This window comes from Anomaloglossus baeobatrachus, chromosome 5 (genome assembly GCF_048569485.1).
Source record: "Anomaloglossus baeobatrachus isolate aAnoBae1 chromosome 5, aAnoBae1.hap1, whole genome shotgun sequence".
NCBI lineage: Eukaryota > Metazoa > Chordata > Amphibia > Anura > Aromobatidae > Anomaloglossus > Anomaloglossus baeobatrachus.
In genome coordinates, this window is record NC_134357.1 from 385,990,516 (window position 1) to 386,011,072 (window position 20,557).

The following is a 20,557-nucleotide window of genomic DNA, read 5'->3' on the forward strand; positions in this document are numbered from 1 at the left end:
CCTCATGACTTTCAGCCTCCTCTCTCCGCATCCTCGGTCGGTGGCAGGCTCTCCCGCTTTGGCGACATTTGGCTGTCACAGGTCAAAGACCGTTGGGTGAGAGACATTCTGTCTCACGGGTACAGGATAGAGTTCAGTTCTCGTCCTCCAACTCGCTTCTTCAGAACTTCTCCACCTCCCGACCGAGCAGATGCTCTTCTGCAAGCGGTGTCCGCCCTAAAGGCGGAAGGAGCGGGCTGGCGACAGCCCCTCGGGTCTTTACCAAGGTTATGGCAGCAGTAGTGGCAGTCCTGCACTCGCAAGGTCACTCTGTGATTCCGTATTTGGACGATCTACTTATCAAGGCACCCTCTCAAGAGGCATGCCAGCACAGCCTGAACGTGGCACTGAAGACTCTCCAGGGTTTCGGGTGGATTATCAACTTTTCAAAGTCAAATCTAACCCCGACCCAATCACTAACATATCTTGGCATGGAGTTTCATACTCTCTCAGCGATAGTGAAACTTCCACTGGACAAACAGTGTTCACTACAGACAGGGGTGCAATCTCTCCTTCAGGGCCAGTCGCACCCCTTGAGGCGCCTCATGCACTTCCTAGGGAAGATGGTAGCAGCAATGGAAGCAGTTCCTTTCGCGCAGTTTCATCTGCGTCCACTTCAATGGGACATTCTCCGCCAATGGGACGGGAAGTCGACATCCCTCGACAGGAATGTCTCCCTCTCTGACAGCCAAGGACTCTCTCCGGTGGTGGCTTCTTCCCACCTCATTGTCGAAAGGAAAGTCGTTCCTACCCCCATCCTGGGCGGTGGTCACGACAGACGCGAGCCTGTCAGGGTGGGGCGCAGTGTTTCTCCACCACAGGGCTCACGGTACGTGGACTCGGAAAGAGTCCACCCTTCAAATCAATGTTCTGGAAATCAGAGCAGTCTATCTTGCCCTACAAGCCTTCCAGCAGTGGCTAGCAGGCAAGCAGATCCGAATTCAGTCGGACAATTCCACAGCGGTGGCATACATCAACCACCAAGGGGGAACACGCAGTCGGCAGGCCTTCCAGGAAGTCCGGCGGATTCTGACGTGGGTGGAAGACACGGCATCCACCATATCCGCAGTTCACATACCAGGCGTGGAAAACTGGGAAGCAGACTTTCTCAGTCGCCAGGGCATGGACGCAGGGGAATGGTCCCTTCACCCGGACGTGTTTCAGGAGTTCTGTCGCCGCTGGGGGATGCCGGACGTCGACCTGATGGCGTCACGGCACAACAACAAGGTCCCGGTTTTCATGGCGCGATCCCACGATTACCGAGCTCTGGCGGCAGACGCCCTAGTTCAGGATTGGTCGCAGTTTAGGCTACCTTATGTGTTCCCACCTCTGGCGTTGTTGCCCAGGGTGCTGCGCAAGATCAGGGCCGACTGCCGCCGCGCCATCCTCGTCGCTCCAGACTGGCCAAGGAGGTCGTGGTACCCGGATCTGTGGCACCTCACGGTAGGCCAACCGTGGGCTCTGCCAGACCGTCCAGACTTGCTGTCTCAAGGGCCGTTTTTCCATCTGAATTCTGCGGCCCTGAACCTGATTGTGTGGCCATTGAGTCCTGGATCCTAGCGGCCTCAGGTTTATCTCATGAAGTGGTTGCCATCATGAGACAGGCTAGGAAACCATCCTCCGCCAAGATCTACCACAGGACGTGGAAGATATTCTTATCTTGGTGCTCTGCTCAGGGAGTTTCTCCCTGGCCATTTGCATTGCCTATTTCTTCGGCGCTCCATTGGGAGACCCAGACGATTGGGTGTATAGCACTGCCTCCGGAGGCCACACAAAGCATTACACTAAAAAGTGTAAGGCCCCTCCCCTTCTGGCTATACACCCCCAGTGGGATCACTGGCTCACCAGTTTTCTGCTTTGTGCGAAGGAGGTCAGACATCCACGCATAGCTCCACTGTTTAGTCAGCAGCAGCTGCTGACTATGTCGGATGGAAGAAAAGAGGGCCCATACTAGGGCCCCCAGCATGCTCCCTTCTCACCCCACTTGTGGTTTGTAAGGTTGAGGTACCCATTGCGGGTACGGAGGCGGGAGCCCACATGCTGTTTTCCTTCCCCATCCCCCTGAGGGGCTCTGAGGAAGTGGGATCTTACCGGCCCCCAAGCCCTGAGGCCGGGCTCCGTCCACAGACCCATTGAACCTGCTGGATAAGGAGCCGGGGTACCGTTCAGGGACAAGGCCCTGCAACATTCAGGTACTCTGTGTCCCCCTATGGACTGGCCGCGCACACTCCAGACTTGCTGGGTGTGCTAGTGCGCCGGGGACAGTAGCGCTGCGCGCTGGGGTTTGAGTCACTGCAGCTTGGCTGAGTGACTTTATGTGTTGGGAACTACCGCGCCGGCCGCTCCGGGAGCGGCGGCGCGGCTGGGACTTGTAGTGCGCCGGGGACTTAGCGCCGACCGTGCTTTTACGACGGCGGCGCTTATAAATCTAGTCCCCGGCTTTTGCGGCCTAGCTCCGCTTCGTTCCCGCCCCCTCCCTGTCAATCAGGGAAGGGGACAGGCGTTGTGCAATCGTCAGCGCCGAGGGCTGGAGCCTTATTTACATGCTCCAGCCCTCTCACTGGGCACAGTGGGACGCAGGTTTCCCGCTTTTTGTCTGAGCACACCCAGGGCCCGCCCCCCCTCCACAGAGACGCCGGCAGCCATTCCTGCATGCAGTCTGGCTGGGGAACGGAAACAGGCTCTGGGAGACCCAGACAAGGGATTTCTGGCGACCACACACCCGCGTTAAGCGGGCGGTAAGCAGCACATTCGTGCTGGCCCCACTAGTGCCACAGTGTTATTTGGTGTACTTTTTCCTGTACCAGATATATCTATATATATTGCACTGTAAGGTCGCTTCTTGGCTGTATACCCCTATTGCTCTGAGGAGACGACAACATGTCATCTGCAAAACGCAAGGGTGCCAAGACACAGGCTGTGAACGCTGCTTGTGCTGCTTGTGGGGCTAATCTACCGGCAGGTTACAATGACCCCCATTGTGTGCAATGTTCGGTCCCTGTGCCACTTCGTCAGCCGGAGCCTATGGTGGTAGTGGCCCAGGCAGAGTCGCCGGTGAATCCTGTCCCGGTGACGGGGACAGAGTTTGCTGTTTTCCCTGACAGGATGTCTGTCACTATGACAAAAATCCTAGAGACCTTGCAGGCCAGGCCAGTTACTCAGTCCATGGACACTGCTGCGGCAATGTTCCCCGGTCCCCCTCAGTTGGAGTTAATCAGTGCTTCAAGGGGGTCCCAGGCATCTCAGCCTGACGGCTCTGATTCAGATGACAGTCCCAGGCAGCCTAAGCGTGCTCGCTGGGAGAGACCCCCCACGTCATCACGCGGATCAGGGTCTCAGCGAGAAGAGTCTCTACATGATGAGACAGAGGAGGGTGATCAGGAGTCTAATCCTGAAACCGCTCTCAATCTGGATACTCCTGATGGTGACGCCATGGTAAATGACCTTATAGCGGCCATCAATAGACTGTTGGATATTTCTCCCCCAGCCCCTTCTGCAGAGGAGGCAGCTGCACAGCAGGAGAAGTTCCATTTCAGGTATCCCAAGCCTAAACTGAGTACTTTTCTGGACCACGCTGACTTCAGAGAATCAGTCCAGAAACACCATGCCTACCCAGATAAGCGTTTCTCCAAACGTCTTAAGGATACACGTTATCCCTTTCCCCCTGACGTGGTCAAACGCTGGACCCAGTGTCCAAAGGTGGATCCCCCAATCTCCAGGCTTGCAGCTAGATCCATAGTTGCAGTGGAAGATGGGGCTTCACTTAAAGATGCCAATGACAGACAGATGGACCTTTGGTTAAAGTCTGTCTATGAAGCTATTGGCGCGTCGTTTGCTCCAGCATTCGCGGCCGTGTGGGCACTCCAAGCTATTTCAGCTGGCCTGGCACAGGTGGACTCTATCATATGTCCAGCAGTGCCGCGAGTAGCGTCCCTAACCTCGCAAATGTCTGCGTTTGCGACTTACGCTATCAACGCTGTCCTGGACTCTACAAGCCGTACCTCAATTGCGTCTGCCAACTCTGTTGTCTTGCGCAGAGCCTTGTGGTTAAAGGAATGGAAAGCGGATTCTGCTTCCAAAAAATGTTTAACCAGCTTGCCGCTATCTGTAGATAGACTGTTTGGTGAACAATTGGCTGAAATCATTAAGCAATCCAAGGGTAAGGACTCCTCCTTACCCCAGCCCAGATCAAGCAAACCTCAACAGAGGAAGTGGCAGTCGAGGTTTCGGTCCTTTCGAGGCTCCAGCAAGACCCATTTCTCCTCGTCCAAAGGGACTCAGAAGGAGCAAAGGAGCTCAGATTCCTGGCGGGCTCAGTCACGCCCCAAGAAAGCAACTGGAGGAACCGCTTCCAAGGCGGCTGCCTCATGACTTTCGGCCTCAGCCCTCCGCATCCTCGGTCGGTGGCAGGCTCTCCCGCTTTTGCGACATTTGGCTGCCACAGGTCAAAGACCGGTGGGTAGCAGACATTTTGTCTCACGGGTACAGGATAGAATTCAGTTCTCGTCCTCCGCCTCGGTTCTTCAGAACCTCCCCACATCCCGACCGAGCAGATGCCCTTCTGCAGGCGGTGTGCTCACTAAAAGCAGAAGGAGTGGTGATCCCTGTTCCTCTGCAGGAACAAGGGCAAGGTTTTTACTCCAATCTCTTCGTGGTTCCAAAAAAGGACGGCTCGTTCCGTCCTGTTCTGGACCTAAAGCTGCTCAACAAGCATGTGAACGCCAGGCGGTTCCGGATGGAATCCCTCCGCTCTGTCATTGCCTCAATGTCTCAAGGAGATTTCCTTGCATCAATAGACATCAAAGATGCTTATCTCCACGTGCCGATTGCTACAGAGCACCAACGTTTCCTACGTTTCGTGATAGGAGACGACCATCTCCAGTTCGTAGCTCTGCCATTTGGTCTCGCGACAGCCCCACGGGTTTTCACCAAGGTCATGGCGGCAGTGGTAGCAGTCTTGCATTCTCAGGGTCATTCGGTGATCCCTTACTTAGACGATCTACTTGTCAAAGCACCCTCTCAAGAGGCATGCCAACACAGCCTGAATGTTGCGCTGGAAACTCTCCAGACTTTCGGGTGGATCATCAACTTTTCAAAGTCAAACCTGGCACCGACTCAATCACTAACGTATCTTGGCATGGAGTTTCATACTCTCTCAGCGATAGTGAAGCTTCCGCTGGACAAGCAGCGGTCTCTACGGACAGGGGTGCAGTCTCTCCTTCAGGGTCAGTCGCACCCCTTAAGGCGCCTCATGCACTTCCTAGGGAAGATGGTGGCAGCAATGGAGGCAGTCCCGTTCGCGCAGTTTCATCTGCGTCCACTTCAATGGGACATTCTCCGCCAGTGGGACGGAAAGACAACTTCCCTAGACAGGAAAGTCTCCCTTTCTCAGACGGCCAAGGATTCTCTGCTATGGTGGCTCCTTCCCACCTCATTAACGCAGGGAAGATCATTCCTGCCCCCATCCTGGGCAGTGGTCACGACAGACGCGAGTCTGTCAGGGTGGGGAGCAGTTTTTCTCCACCACAGGGCTCAAGGGAAGTGGACTCAGCAGGAGTCCACCCTTCAGATCAATGTTCTGGAAATCAGGGCAGTGTATCTTGCCCTATTAGCCTTCCAGCAGTGGCTGGAAGGAAAGCAGATCCGAATTCAGTCGGACAACTCCACAGCGGTGGCATACATCAACCACCAAGGAGGGACACGCAGTCAGCAAGCCTTCCAGGAAGTCAGGCGAATTCTCATGTGGGTAGAGGAAAGAGCTTCCACCATATCAGCAGTTCACATCCCGGGCGTAGAAAACTGGGAAGCAGACTTCCTCAGTCGCCAGGGCATGGACGCAGGGGAATGGTCCCTTCACCCGGACGTGTTTCAGGAAATCTGCCGCCGCTGTGGGGTGCCGGACGTCGACCTAATGGCGTCTCGGCACAACAACAAGGTCCCGACCTTCATAGCGCGGTCTCGCGATCAAAGAGCTCTGGCGGCAGACGCCTTAGTGCAAGATTGGTCGCAATTCCGGCTCCCTTATGTGTTTCCACCTCTGGCACTCTTGCCCAGAGTGTTACGCAAGATCAGATCCGATTGCGGCCGCGTCATACTAGTCGCCCCAGACTGGCCGAGGAGGTCGTGGTACCCGGATCTGTGGCATCTCACGGTCGGCCAACCGTGGGCACTACCGTACCGTCCAGACTTACTGTCCCAAGGGCCGTTTTTCCATCGGAATTCTGCGGCCCTGAACCTGACACTGTGGCCATTGAGTCCTGGATCCTAGCGTCTTCAGGATTATCCCAAGGGGTCGTTGCCACCATGAGACAGGCTAGGAAGTCCACTTCTGCTAAGATCTACCACAGAACGTGGAAGATTTTCTTATCCTGGTGCTCTGCACAAGGAGTATCTCCCTGGCCATTCGCGTTACCTGTCTTTCTTTCCTTCCTACAATCTGGGTTGGAAAAGGGCTTGTCGCTCGGCTCCCTTAAAGGGCAAGTCTCGGCACTATCCGTGTTTTTTCAGAAGCGTCTAGCACGACTTTCTCAGGTGCGCACGTTCCTGCAGGGGGTTTGTCATATCGTACCTCCGTACAGGCGGCCGTTAGATCCGTGGGATCTAAACAAGGTCCTTGTTACTCTCCAGAAGCCGCCCTTCGAGCCTCTGAGGGATGTGTCACTTTCTCGACTCTCACAGAAAGTGGCCTTTCTGGTAGCGGTCACGTCTCTTCGGAGAGTGTCTGAACTAGCAGCGCTGTCATCCAAAGCTCCTTTCCTGGTGTTCCACCAGGACAAGGTAGTGCTGCGTCCCATTCAGGACTTTCTCCCTAAGGTGGTATCCTCTTTTCATCTTAATCAGGATATCTCCTTGCCTTCCTTTTATCCGCATGCAGTTCATCGGTATGAAAAGGATTTACATTTGTTGGATCTGGTGAGAGCACTCAGAATCTACATTTCCCGCACGGCGCCCCTGCGCCGCTCGGATGCACTCTTTGTCCTTGTCGCTGGTAAGCGCAAAGGGTCGCAGGCTTCCAAAGCCACCCTGGCTCGATGGATCAAAGAACCAATTCTTGAAGCCTACCGTTCTGCTGGGCTTCCGGTTCCATCAGGGCTGAAGGCCCATTCTACCAGAGCCGTGGGTGCGTCCTGGGCATTACGGCACCAGGCTACGGCTCAACAGGTGTGCCAGGCAGCTACCTGGTCGAGTCTGCACACTTTCACCAAACATTATCAGGTGCATACCTATGCTTCGGCGGACGCCAGCCTAGGTAGAAGAGTCCTGCAGGCGGCAGTTGCCTCCCCGTAGGGGAGGGCTGTCTTTGCAGCTCTAACATGAGGAATTTCTTTACCCACCCAGGGACAGCTTTTGGACGTCCCAATCGTCTGGGTCTCCCAATGGAGCGCCGAAGAAGAAGGGAATTTTGTTACTTACCGTAAATTCCTTTTCTTCTAGCTCCTATTGGGAGACCCAGCACCCGCCCTGTTGTCCTTCGGGATTTTTGGTTGTTTTTCGGGTACACATGTTGTTCATGTTGAATGGTTTTCAGTTCTCCGATGTTACTTCGGAGTGAATTTGTTTAAACCAGTTCTTGGCTTTCCTCCTTCTTGCTTTTGCACTAAAACTGGTGAGCCAGTGATCCCACTGGGGGTGTATAGCCAGAAGGGGAGGGGCCTTACACTTTTTAGTGTAATGCTTTGTGTGGCCTCCGGAGGCAGTGCTATACACCCAATCGTCTGGGTCTCCCAATAGGAGCTAGAAGAAAAGGAATTTACGGTAAGTAACAAAATTCCCTTCTTTTCTTTCCTTCCTGCTGTCTGGGTTGGAAAAAGGTTTGTCGCTCGGCTCCCTTAAAGGTCAAGTCTCCGCGCTATCCGTATTTTTTCAGAAGCGCCTAGCGCGACTTCCTCAGGTACGCACGTTCCTGCAAGGGGTTTGTCATATCGTCCCCCCTTACAAGCGGCCGTTGGAGCCCTGGGATCTGAACAAGGTCCTAATTGCTCTCCAGAAGCCGCCTTTCGAGCCTTTGAAGGATGTTTCCCTTTCTCGTCTTTCACAGAAAGTGGCCTTTCTAGTGGCGGTCACGTCTCTTCGGAGAGTGTCCGAGCTGGCGGCGTTATCATGCAGATCTCCCTTCCTAGTATTTCACCAGGACAAGGTAGTTCTGCGTCCAATTCCAGAATTTCTTCCTAAGGTGGTATCCTCCTTTCATCTCAACCAGGATATTACTTTACCGTCTTTGTGTCCGCATCCAGTTCACCAATTTGAAAAAGGTTTGCATTTATTGGATTTGGTGAGAGCACTCAGGATCTACATTTCCCGCACGGCGCCCCTGCGCCGCTCGGATGCACTCTTTATCCTTGTCGCTGGTCAGCGTAAGGGGTCGCAAGCTTCCAAATCCACCCTGGCGCGGTGGATCAAGGAACCAATTCTTCACACCTACCGTTCTGCTGGGCTTCCGATTCCATCAGGACTGAAGGCCCATTCTACCAGAGCCGTGGGTGCGTCCTGGGCATTACGGCACCAGGCTACGGCTCAGCAGGTGTGCCAGGCGGCTACCTGGTCGAGTCTGCACACTTTTACCAAGCATTATCAGGTGCATACCTACGCTTCGGCGGATGCCAGCCTAGGTAGACAAGTCCTTCAGGCGGCGGTGGCCCATCTGTAGGAAAGGGCTGTTTGACGGCCCTATCACGAGGTATTCTTTTACCCACCCAGGGACTGCTTTTGGACGTCCCAATTGTCTGGGTCTCCCAATTAGGAGCGACAAAGAAGGGAATTTTGTTTACTTACCGTAAATTCCTTTTCTTCTAGCTCCAATTGGGAGACCCAGCACCCGCCCTGTTTTCTTAGGGATTTTGTTTTTTCGGGTGCACATGTTGTTCATGTTGAAGAGTTCAGTTCTCCGATGTTGTTCCTCGGATTGAATTTGTCTTTAAAACAGTTATTGGCTTTCCTCCTTCTTGCTTTTGCACTAAAACTGAGGAGCCCGTGATCCCACGGGGGGGTGTATAGCCAGAAGGGGAGGGGCCTTACACTTTTTAGTGTAATACTTTGTGTGGCCTCCGGAGGCAGTAGCTATACACCCAATTGTCTGGGTCTCCCAATTGGAGCTAGAAGAAAAGGAATTTACGGTAAGTAAACAAAATTCCCTTCTTTTATTCTTCGTCCATGGTGTTACAGCAACTCTGGGTAGATGGCCAAAGCAATGGAATAACACCAGACTTGGGAAGCTGGCGGAGGACCGCAAAGCCTGAAGTCAGGTGACTGGATTGCCCCCAAGCTGGATTCCTTCCTTAGGTAGTCCTTGATCTCTCAGCCGAATCCTTGCATTCGATGCTGAAGTCCATGTAGTAGTATAATTCCGGTTCGGTTATGGCTTGCCAATCGGATCCGCAGATCCTAGATTAGTATCATGTAGCCTGAGTGTCTCTGGGCAATGGACAGTCCTCCTTATACACTGAGCTCTCCATTCAGACCATTGAGGTCTTCACGATTGGTGGATAAGACTGGGCTCTTATTGGCTAGATTTCAAGCCGTATACAAAATATTCCTAGTAGTAATAGTCTCTGGCAGAGACGAGGGAGAGACAGCCAAGTTACATCGCATCTAGCAATACACACAGTAATACAATGGGAGGTTCGCATAATTCATTTGTCTGGGTATCTGACCTTCCCGGCCAAGGCAATTACATGAGTCAACAAGAATTTTAACACTAGACTCCTAATGCTGGGTTTACACACTGCAACATCGCAAAGGACATCGCTGTAACGTCACCGGTTTTGTGACGTTACAGCGACCTCCCCAGCGACATTGCAGTGTGTGAAACACATCAGCGACCTGGCCCCTGCTGTGAAGTTGTGATCGCTACAAATCGTTCAGGACCATTCCTAGGTCCTTTGTTTCCCGCTGTGCAGCATGCATCGCTAGAAAGTTTCAGTGTGTAAAGGGGACTTTAAAAAAAGCAAGTGAACTTCACCCGACTTCATTTAATGCCGCGCGGCTCTGTCTGTGTGCCGTGTAAATAAATAATTAAAAAATCCGGCGTGCGGTCCCCCCCTATTTTAATACCAGCCAGATAAAGCCATACGGCTGCAGGCTGGTATTCTCAGGATGGGGAGCCCCACGTTATGGGGAGCCCCCCAGCCTAACAAAATCAGTCAGCAGCCGCCCAGAATTGCCGCATACATTATATGCGACAGTTCTGGGACTGTACCTGGCTCTTCCCGATTTACCCTGGTGCGTTGGCAAATCGGGGTAATAAGGAGTTATTGGCAGCCCATAGCTGCCACTAAATCCTAGATTAATCATGTCAGGCGTCTCCCCGAGATTCCTTCTATGATTAATCTGTAAATTACAGTAAATAAACACACACCCGAAAAATCCTTTATTAGAAATAAAAAACACTAACAAATTCCCTCATTACCAATTTATTACCCACAACAAAGCCCTCCATGTCCGTCGTAATCCACGGTCCTCCAGCGTCGCATCCAGCTTTGCTGCATGCAGGTGACGGGTGCAGCAGAAGACGCAGCCGCTCCTGTCACCTCCACGCAGCTAATGAAGACAGCCTTGTGATCGGCTGAGCTGTCACTGAGGTTACCTGGATCCAGCGGTGGATGCAGCGGTGGCCGCGGGTAACCTCAGTGACAGTTCAGCTGATCGCGCTACTCACAGCCGCTCCTGTCAGCTCCACAATGAGGTGAGTAGCGCGATCAGCTGAGCTGTCACTGAGGTTAATCGCGGCCACGGCTGGATCCACCGCTGCATCCAGTGACAGCTCAGCCGATCACAAGGCTGTCTTCATTAGCTGCGTGGAGGTGACAGAAGCGGCTGCGTCTTCTGCTGCTCCTGTCACCTGCATGCAGCAGAGCTGGATGCGACGCTGGAGGACCGTGGATTACGCCGGACATGGAGGGCTTTGTTGTGGGTAATAAATGTAATGAGGGAATTTGTTAGTGTTTTTTATTTCTAATAAAGGATTTTCGGGGTATGTGTGTTTACTGTAATTTACAGATTAATCATGGAAGGTATCTCAGGGAGACGCCTGACATGATTAATCTAGGACTTATTGGCAGCTATGGGCTGCCAATAACTCCTTATTACCCCGATTTGCCAACGCACCAGGGCAAATCGGGAAGAGTCGGGTACAGTCCCAGAACTGTCGCATATAATGTATGCGGCAATTCTGGGCGGCTGATATTGTTAGGCTGGGGGGCTCCCCATAACGTGGGGCTCCCCATCCTGAGAATACCAGCCTGCAGCCGTATGGCTTTATCTGGCTGGTATTAAAATAGGGGGGGACCGCACGCCGGATTTTTTAATTATTTATTTATTTATTTATTTATTTATTTACACGGCACACAGACAGAGCCGCGCGGCATTAATGAAGTCGGGTGAAGTTCACTTGCTTTTTTTTACACGTCCCCAACGACCAGCTAGTCGCTCTGCAGGTCCGGATCGCTGTTTGGTCGTTGGCCAGGTCTGCCTGTTTGACAGCTCACCAGAGACTTTGTAGCGATCCCGGCTAGGTTGAGATCGCAGGTTGGGATCGCTAGAAAGTCTGTGTAAACCCAGCTTAAGAGTCTTGTTAGAAATAATGAGGGGCTTATCCCCAGTTTATAATGTCTGCCCCGAATTTTCAGAAACTAAACCCATGCTAGGCACTGACAGTCCATGTCGTCACATAGGCCTCTCATATTCACTTGAAATAGAATGTGCAAAAAAAAATTAGTTTTGTAAATTTTATTGGAAAAATGAGAAATTGCTGATGAACTTTTAAACCTAACTTCCTAACAAAATACATTAGCAACATTTTAAATGTAAAATATAATTTAACTAATTAGAGTGACAGAACTCTGTTTAAGGGCATAAAAATTTAAAGAGGTTTTTAACGCACATCACAGCCCAGCATTGCACGTGCTTGTGGCTCTCTATTAAGGAAGCGGTGAAGGAGAGGGCGCGCACGCAATGCTGGGCTGTGCTGTGTGGTGAAACTCCTCCCACAGCCCAGTCACTCAGGGAGATTGGATCCCGCCTCGGTGGTGCCAGGTAAACTTCAATTCTGGAACTTGATGTGACCTCACCGGATATCAGAGAATGCTGCAGCCTGGGTCACGTGATGTGGACTGAGTAGACAGCGATAGCGCCGCTCACAGACAGAATTGGCAACAGAAGGGATTTAGAAAGTCTTCATTCTCCGCTTTAAATTGATGTGACTACCATACATTGTAGTGGACCACCTCTTTCATGTTAGAAAATTACAACATTTTTGCCAAAATGCCGATATTTTCACAATAGGCATAAATAATTTCTACCTAAAGTTATGACTAACATGAAATACAAGGTGTCATGAAAAAAGTCTCTGAATCAGTGGATCCGTTGAAGAGTTCTAGAGTTATTACCTTGTAAAGTGACTGGTCAGAATTGAAAAAAATTGACCTGGCCATTAAGGGGAAACAGGCTTTGGCGGTAAGGGGTAAAGGACTCCCAGTTAAGTAGAAAACAAAAAACAGATTGCATCCTACAGCAACTAATCCGAATTTAGTTTTCATAGATGAAATGTATGGAAAAGCGTGGAAGGTGCTCTAGGATTCTGTCCATTTTGTGTATATTTTGGCACGCTATAGTGTGTATATACATTTTCCTTCTTCCAGATGATATTGGAGGTATACAACCAGCATCTGTTCTAGTAGGTCCTATGGGGTCCTCGCTACAGTCGTTCCCACTGCCCCCTCCGCCACCTCCACATGCTCCTGGTTAGTCTTTACTACTATAAATTCTGTTATCAGAGGTAACCTTTGTATTGACATTACATTTGATTGTATCAATTCATTGTAAGGTTTTTTTTTTCTCTCATTAGCTCATTGTTCATGTTTAAAATCTTTTAATGGATTGTGACCTTAAAGGGAACCTGTCAGGTGCAATATTCACCCAGAACCATGAGCAGTTACGGGTGTATATTGCTAATCCCTGCCTAACCGTCCCTGTATACACTAGCATAGATAGAGATCTTTAATAAAAATATTTCTAAAGATCCTTCATGATATGTTAATGAGCGCAGAGACTTGTAAGGGCGTTAGTTCCTGCACTCATTCTGCCCTCTTAGCATGTTAGCACACCCGCTGGGCAATGCGCATGACTGGAAGTGCGGTGACTTGTGATCTCTGCCCCGCATCTGATGCGGTGACAGTGGACACAGGTACGTGCGTCACTGTGGAGGACGCTGGGCAATGGGCATTGAAAAGCATGTTAGCATGCCCCTATGGGCAATGGGCATTTAATAGCATGTTAGCATGCCCCTATGGGTAATGGGCATTGAAGAGTATGTTAGCATGCCCCTATGGGCGTGTTAACATGCTAAGAGGGCAAAATGGGCGCAGGAACTAACTTTCTTCGTCGCTCCATTGGGAGACCCAGACGATTGGGTGTATAGCTACTGCCTCCGGAGGCCACACAAAGCATTACACTAAAAAGTGTAAGGCCCCTCCCCTTCTGGCTATACACCCCCAGTGGGATCACTGGCTCACCAGTTTTCGGCTTTGTGCGAAGGAGGTCAGACATCCACGCATAGCTCCACTGTTTAGTCAGCAGTAGCTGCTGACTATATCGGATGGAAGAAAAGAGGGCCCATATGGGGCCCCCAGCATGCTCCCTTCTCACCCCACTGGTGGTTTGTAAGGTTGAGGTACCTATTGCTGGTACGGCGACTGGAGCCCACATGCTGTTTTCCTTCCCCATCCCCCTGAGGGGCTCTGAGGAAGTGGGATCTTACCGGCCCCAAAGCCCTGAGGCCGGGCTCCATCCACAGACCCATTGAACCTGCTGGATGTGGAGCGGGAGTGCCGTTCAGGGACATGGCCCTGCACCATTCAGGTACTCTGTGTCCCCGTACACACAGGCACAGCACACTCCAGACTTGCTGGGTGTGCTAGTGCGCCGGGGACAGTAAAGGGTTACAGTCACTGCAGCCTAGCTGAGTGACCTTTATTTATGGGGAACTACCGCGCCGGACGCTCCGGGAGCGGCGGCGCGGCTGGGACTTGTAGTGCGCCGGGGACTTAGCGCCGACCGCGCTTTTACGGCGGCGGCGCTTATAAATCCAGTCCCCGGCTTTTGCGGCCTAGCTCCGCTTCGTTCCCGCCCCCACCCTGTCAATCAGGGTAGGGGAGAGACGCTGTACAATCAGCAGCGCCGAGGGCTGGAGCCTTATTTACATGCTCCAGCCCTCTCACTGGACACTGTGGGACGCCGGTTTCCCGCTCTGACTTGGGGCACGCCCACGGCCCGCCCCTACTCACACGAGCTGGAGAAGGACGCCGGCAGCCATTCCTGCAGTCCGAGCTGAGAGATCGGACTCTGGGCAACCAGGCACAGGACCAGGGCGACCACACACCCGCTTATAGGCGGGCGGTAAGCGGCACCTGAAGTGCTGACCCCACTAAATACCGCAGTTTGTCCATTTGTATTTTATGCGTACACTATCAGCAGCAGGAAAGCATTGGTGCTAAGGCACAGGCTTTCTATGCTGCTTGTATTGCACGTACTGAAGTGTTCATGTGTATTTATGCTTGTATGCTATACACTGCACTGTACGGTCGCTAGTCTTGGCTATATTCGCCATAGAATGGCTAGACTACAGCAGCAGAAAAGCAAGGGTGCTGAGGCACAGGTTTTTTTCTATGCTGCTTGTATTGCAGGTGTTGCAGTGTTCATTTGTACTTATGCTTGTATGCTATACATTGCACTGTATGGTCGCTATTCTGGGCTATATTCCCCTAGATGGCTAGTCTACAGCAGCAGAAAAGCAGGCTTTCTATGCTGCTTGTATTGCATGTGCTGCAGTGTGCATTTGTACTTTATGCTTGTATGATATACATTGCACTGTACGGTCGCCATTCTTGGCTCTATAAGTCGGCAGCAGCATATAAGCAACACAGGCTTTCGATGCTGTTTTTACTGCATGTGATACTGTTCCACGGCACTGAACCCCATTGTGTGCAATGCTCCCCTGTAGCACTTGGTCAGCCGGGGTCTCTACTAGACGTGGCCAAAGGAACCACCTGTCAACCCTGTCCAAGGACAGGGATGGATTTGCAATGAGATAGAGACTTGCAGTCCGGACAGGCCATAGGCAATCTGGATCATTGCTCCCTGGCCACCCTCATTGGGAATAAAATCGGTGCTCCGGGGGGGTCCCAGGAGGCTCTCTGTATGATGAGGCAGACGTAGCTCATCAGGACTTTGATCCTGACACCGCTCTCAATCCGGATACACCGGATGGTGACGCCATAAGGAATGATCCTATAGCGTCCATCAATGGAGTGTTGGATCTTTCTCCCTCAGCTCCTCCAGCGGAGGAGTCAGCTTCACAGCAGGAGAAGTCCCTTTTCAGTAGCTACGCTTACCAGATAAGCGTTTTCTCCAAACGTATTAAGGATACACGTTATCACTTTCCCCCTGACGTGGTCAAGCGTTGGATCCAGGGTCCAAAGGTGGATTCTCCAATCTCCAGGCTTGCGGCTAGAGCATAGTTGCAGTGGAGATGGGACTTCACTTACAGATGCCATTGACAGACAGATGGACTCTGGTTGAAATCTGTCTATGAGGCTATCGGCGTGTCGGTTGCTCCGGCATTCACAGCCGTATGGGCACCCTAAGCTTTTCAGCTGTTCTTGCGCAGCTGGTCTTGAGCACATGTACATCTGTGCCGCAGGGGCGTCCGTAACCTCGCAATGTCTGCATTGCGACTTACCCTATTAATGCTGTCCTGGAAGGACAGTCGAGGTTTCGGTCCTTCCCAGGCTCGGGCAGGTCCCAATTGTCCTCGTCCAAAAGGGCTGAAAAGCCTCAGAGGGGCTCAGCTTCCGGCCGGGCTCAATCACGCCCAAGGAAGGCAGCCAGAGGAACCGCTACCAAGACGGTCTCCTCATGACTCTCAGCTCTCTCATCTCTCCGCATCCGCGGTTGATGGCAGACTCGCTCGCCTTTGGCGACATTTAGCTGCCACAGGTCACAGACCGGTGGGTGAGGTACACACCTCCCCACCGAGCGGATGCTCTTCTGCAGGCAGAAGGAGTGGTAATCCCGGTTCCTCTTCAGGAACAAGACACGGCTTTCCTCCAATCTGGTTGTGGTGCCAAAAAAGGATGGCTCTTTCCGTTCCGTTCTGGACCTAAAACTGCTCAACAAGCACGTGGAGGCCAGGCGGTTCCGGATGATACCCTCCGCTCCGTCATTGCCTCAATGTCTCAAGGAAATTTCCTAGCATCAATAGACATCAAAGATGCTTGTCTCCACGTGCCGATTGCTACACAGCACCATTGTTTTTCTACGTTTCGTGATAGGAAACGACCATCTTCAGTTCGTAGCTCTGCCATTCGGGCTGACAACAGCCCCACGGGTGTTCGCCAAGGTCATGACGGCAGTGGTAGCAGTCTTGCACTCACAGGGACACTCTGTGATCCCTTACTTGGACGATCTACTTGTCAAGGCACCCTCTCAAGAGGCATGCCAACTCAGCCTGAATGTTGCGCTGGAGACTCTCCAGACGTTCGGGTGGATCATCAACTTCTCAAAGTCAAACCTGTCACGACCCAATCACTAACGTATCTTGGCATGGAGTTTCATACCCTCTCAGCGGTAGTGAAGCTTCCGCTGGACAAGCAGAGGTCACTACAGACTGGGGTGCAGACTCTCCTTCAAGGTCAGTCGCACTCCTTAAGACGCCTCATGCACTTCCTCGGGAAGATGGTGGCGGCAATGGAGGCGGTTCCGTTTGCGCAGTTTCATCTGCGTCCACTTCAATGGGACATTCTCCGCCAATGGGACGGGAAGTCAACATCCCTGTACAGGAAAGTATCCCTTTCACAGACGGCAAGGACTCTCTGCAATGGTGGCTTCTTCCCACCTCATTATCACAGGGAAGATCCTTCCTACCACCGTCTTGGGCGGTGGTCACGACAGACGCGAGTCTGTCAGGGTGGGGAGCGGTTTTTCTCCACCACAGGGCTCAGGGTACGTGGACTCAGCAGGAGTCCACCCGTCAGATCAATGTTCTGGTAATCAGAGCAGTGTATCTTGCCCTACTAGCCTTCCAGCAGTGGCTGGAAACAAAGCAGATCCGAATTCAGTCGGACAACTCCACAGCGGTGGCATACATCAATCACCAAGGAGGGACACGCAGTCGGCAAGCCTTCCAGGAAGTCCGGCGGATTCTGATGTGGGTGGAAGCCACGGCCTCCACCATATCCGCAGTTCATATCCCCGGCGTAGAAAACTGGGAAGCAGACTTCCTCAGTCGCCAGGGCAGGGACGCAGGGGAATGGTCCCTTCACCCGGACGTGTTTCAGGAAATCTGTAGCCGCTGGGGAAGGCCGGACGTCGACCTAATGGCGTCCCGGCACAACAACAAGGTCCCAACCTTCATGGCACGGTCTCGCGATCAGAGAGCGCTGGCGGCAGACGCCCTAGTGCAAGATTGGTCGCAGTTCCGGCTCCCTTATGTGTTTCCACCTCTGGCACTCTTGCCCAGAGTGCTACGCAAGATCAGATCCGATTGCAGCCGCGTCATACTCGTCGCCCCAGACTGGCCGAGGAGGGCGTGGTATCCGGATCTGTGGCAGCTCACGGTCGGCCAACCGTGGGCACTACCAGACCGACCAGACTTACTGTCCCAAGGGCCGTTTTTCCATCGGAATTCTGCGGCCCTGAACCTGACTGTGTGGCCATTGAGTCCTGGATCCTAGCGTCTGCAGGATTATTCCACGGGGTCGTTGCCACCATGAGACAGGCTAGGAAGCCCACGTCCGCTAAGAACCACAGAACGTGGGGGATATTCTTATCCTGGTGCTCTGCTCAGGGAGTGTCTCCCTGGCCATTTGCATTGCCTTACCTTTCTTTCTTTCCTGCAATCTGGGTTAGAAAAAGGTTTGGCGCTCGGCTCCCTTAAAGGTCAGGTATCGGCGCTATCCGTCTTTTTTCAGAGGCGTTTGGCACGCCTTCCTAAGGTGCGCACGTTCCTACACGGGGTTTGCCATATCGTTCCCCCGTACAAGCGGCCGTTAGATCCATGGGATCTGAACAGGGTACTAGTTGCCCTCCAGAAGCCGCCCTTCGAGCCTCTGAGGGAGGTTTCACTTTCTAGACTATCCCAGAAAGTGGCTTTTCTGGTAGCGATCACATCTCTTCGGAGAGTGTCTGAGCTGGCAGCGCTGTCATCCAAGGCTCCCTTCCTGGTCTTCCACCAGGACAAGGTAGTGCTGCGCCCCATTCAGGAGTTTCTCCCGAGGGTGGTATCCTCTTTTCACCTTAATCAGGATATCTCTTTGCCTTCGTTTTCTCCTCATGCAGTTCATCGGTATGAGAAGGATTTACATTTGTTAGATCTGGTGAGAGCACTCAGAATCTACATTTCCCGCACGGCGCCCTTGCGCCGTTCGGATGCACTCTTTGTCCTTGTCGCTGGTCAGCGCAAAGGGTCGCAGGCTTCTAAGGCCGCCCTGGCTCGATGGATCAAAGAACCAATTCTTGAAGCCTACCGTTCTGCTGGGCTTCCGGTTCCATCAGGGCTGAAGGCCCATTCAACCAGAGCCGTGGGTGCGTCCTGGGCATTACGACACCAGGCTACGGCTCAACAGGTGTGCCAGGCAGCTGCCTGGTCGAGTCTGCACACTTTCACCAAACATTATCAGGTGCATACCTATGCTTCGGCGGACGCCAGCCTAGGTAGAAGAGTCCTGCAGGCGGCAGTTGCCTCCCCGTAGGGGAGGGCTGTCTTCGCAGCTCTAACATGAGGTATTTCTTTACCCACCCAGGGACAGCTTTTGGACGTCCCAATCGTCTGGGTCTCCCAATGGAGCGACGAAGAAGAAGGGAATTTTGTTACTTACCGTAAATTCCTTTTCTTCTAGCTCCTATTGGGAGACCCAGCACCCGCCCTGTTGTCCTTCGGGATTTTTTGGGTTGTTTCGGGTACACATGTTGTTCATGTTAAACGGTTTTTCAGTTCTCCGATGTTACTCGGAGTGAATTTGTTTAAACCAGTTATTGGCTTTCCTCCTTCTTGCTTTTGCACTAAAACTGGTGAGCCAGTGATCCCACTGGGGGTGTATAGCCAGAAGGGGAGGGGCCTTACACTTTTTAGTGTAATGCTTTGTGTGGCCTCCGGAGGCAGTAGCTATACACCCAATCGTCTGGGTCTCCCAATAGGAGCTAGAAGAAAAGGAATTTACGGTAAGTAACAAAATTCCCTTCTTTACGACTACTCCCTGCGCTCTTTAGCATATCATGTAGAAAAACCTTTACTAAAGATGCCTTTTATCTATGCTAGTGTATACAGGGATGGTTAGGCAGGGATTAGTAATATGCACCCAGAACTGTTCGTGGTTCTGAGTGCATATTGGACCTGACTGGGTCCCTTTAAAGGATAGCTCCTGGGTGCACTATAATCCTATTCATTGCATTGATAGAAATCCACTTTCCATGTTGTGACTTTCTAGTTGGCTTGTGCTAATACATGGCAGTCATCTGACCATGCAGCGCTGCAATGTAAAGTATTGGGGAAGATAGCAAATAACATTAGTGTAAAATCACATATTTGCTGGATTAACAAATGAGTTGCCCTTCATATATATTACTTTGTATATTGGAATGCAATAGGAGGTAGCTGTACATTTTGTCTGAAAGCAGATGCATGTAAATGTGTTTTGTTACTGTTTTGCAGATCCCCTCCCTCGATTGGTACCTCTTCGGCCGCCTGAGTGTGCACCAGTCCCATTGGTACAGCCCTTACAGTGCCCGATTCTTCGGCAGGATCCTAGTAGTTTTGCTGCAAGTCTGAGAGAACTGGAAAAGGTTGATCTTGTTTTCGATCTTCTACCATCTCTTCTTTTAAACTCTTTATTTTACTTTGCTTACCTTTTTTTCAGTGCGGTTGGTACTGGGGTCCTATGAACTGGGAGGATGCGGAAATGAAACTAAAAGGGAAGCCAGATGGTTCATTCCTTGTACGAGATAGCTCAGATCCCCGCTATATATTGAGCCTCAGCTTCCGATCACAGGGCATCACCCACCACACACGCATGGAGCATTATCGAGGTGAGCAAATGGGTCCACATCTGAAGCAACAGATTAATGGTTGACAATTGCTTGATTGTTATGTAGGTGCAGCAATAAGAATGGCGTATATTCAAGAAATTGGCTTGGATATTTCTACACTAGTTACTTTTTTTTCTTTGTCGCTCCATTGGGAGACCCAGACAATTGGGGTGTATAGCTTCTGCCTCCGGAGGCCACACAAAGTATTACACTTTAAAAAGTGTAACCCCTCCCCTCTGCCTATACACCCTCCCGTGCATCACGGGCCCATCAGTTTTATGCTTTGTGTTGAAGGAGGCACACATTCACGCAAGCTCCACATTTTAGTCAGCAGCAGCTGCTGATTGTATCGGATGGAAGAAAAGAGGGCCCCCACGGGGCCCCCGGCATGCTCCCTTCTCACCCCACTAAGTCGGCGGTGCTGTCAAGGTTGAGGTACCCA

General features: G+C 52.0%; 1 protein-coding gene across 3 annotated transcripts in view; it reads left to right on the forward strand.

Annotated features, from left to right (window-relative positions):
• The window catches only part of SOCS7 (suppressor of cytokine signaling 7), a 104,821-nt gene that overhangs the window by 16,654 nt on the left and 67,610 nt on the right, over positions 1 to 20,557 (forward strand). For 2 of the 3 annotated variants that reach the window (XM_075350079.1, XM_075350080.1), the window contains exons 4-6: positions 12,675 to 12,776; positions 19,742 to 19,872; positions 19,947 to 20,115. In XM_075350079.1, the coding sequence (XP_075206194.1) occupies positions 12,675 to 12,776; positions 19,742 to 19,872; positions 19,947 to 20,115 (402 nt within the window). The remainder of the gene's footprint in view (positions 1 to 12,674; positions 12,777 to 19,741; positions 19,873 to 19,946; positions 20,116 to 20,557) is intronic. The other variant, XM_075350081.1, reaches the window with a different exon arrangement.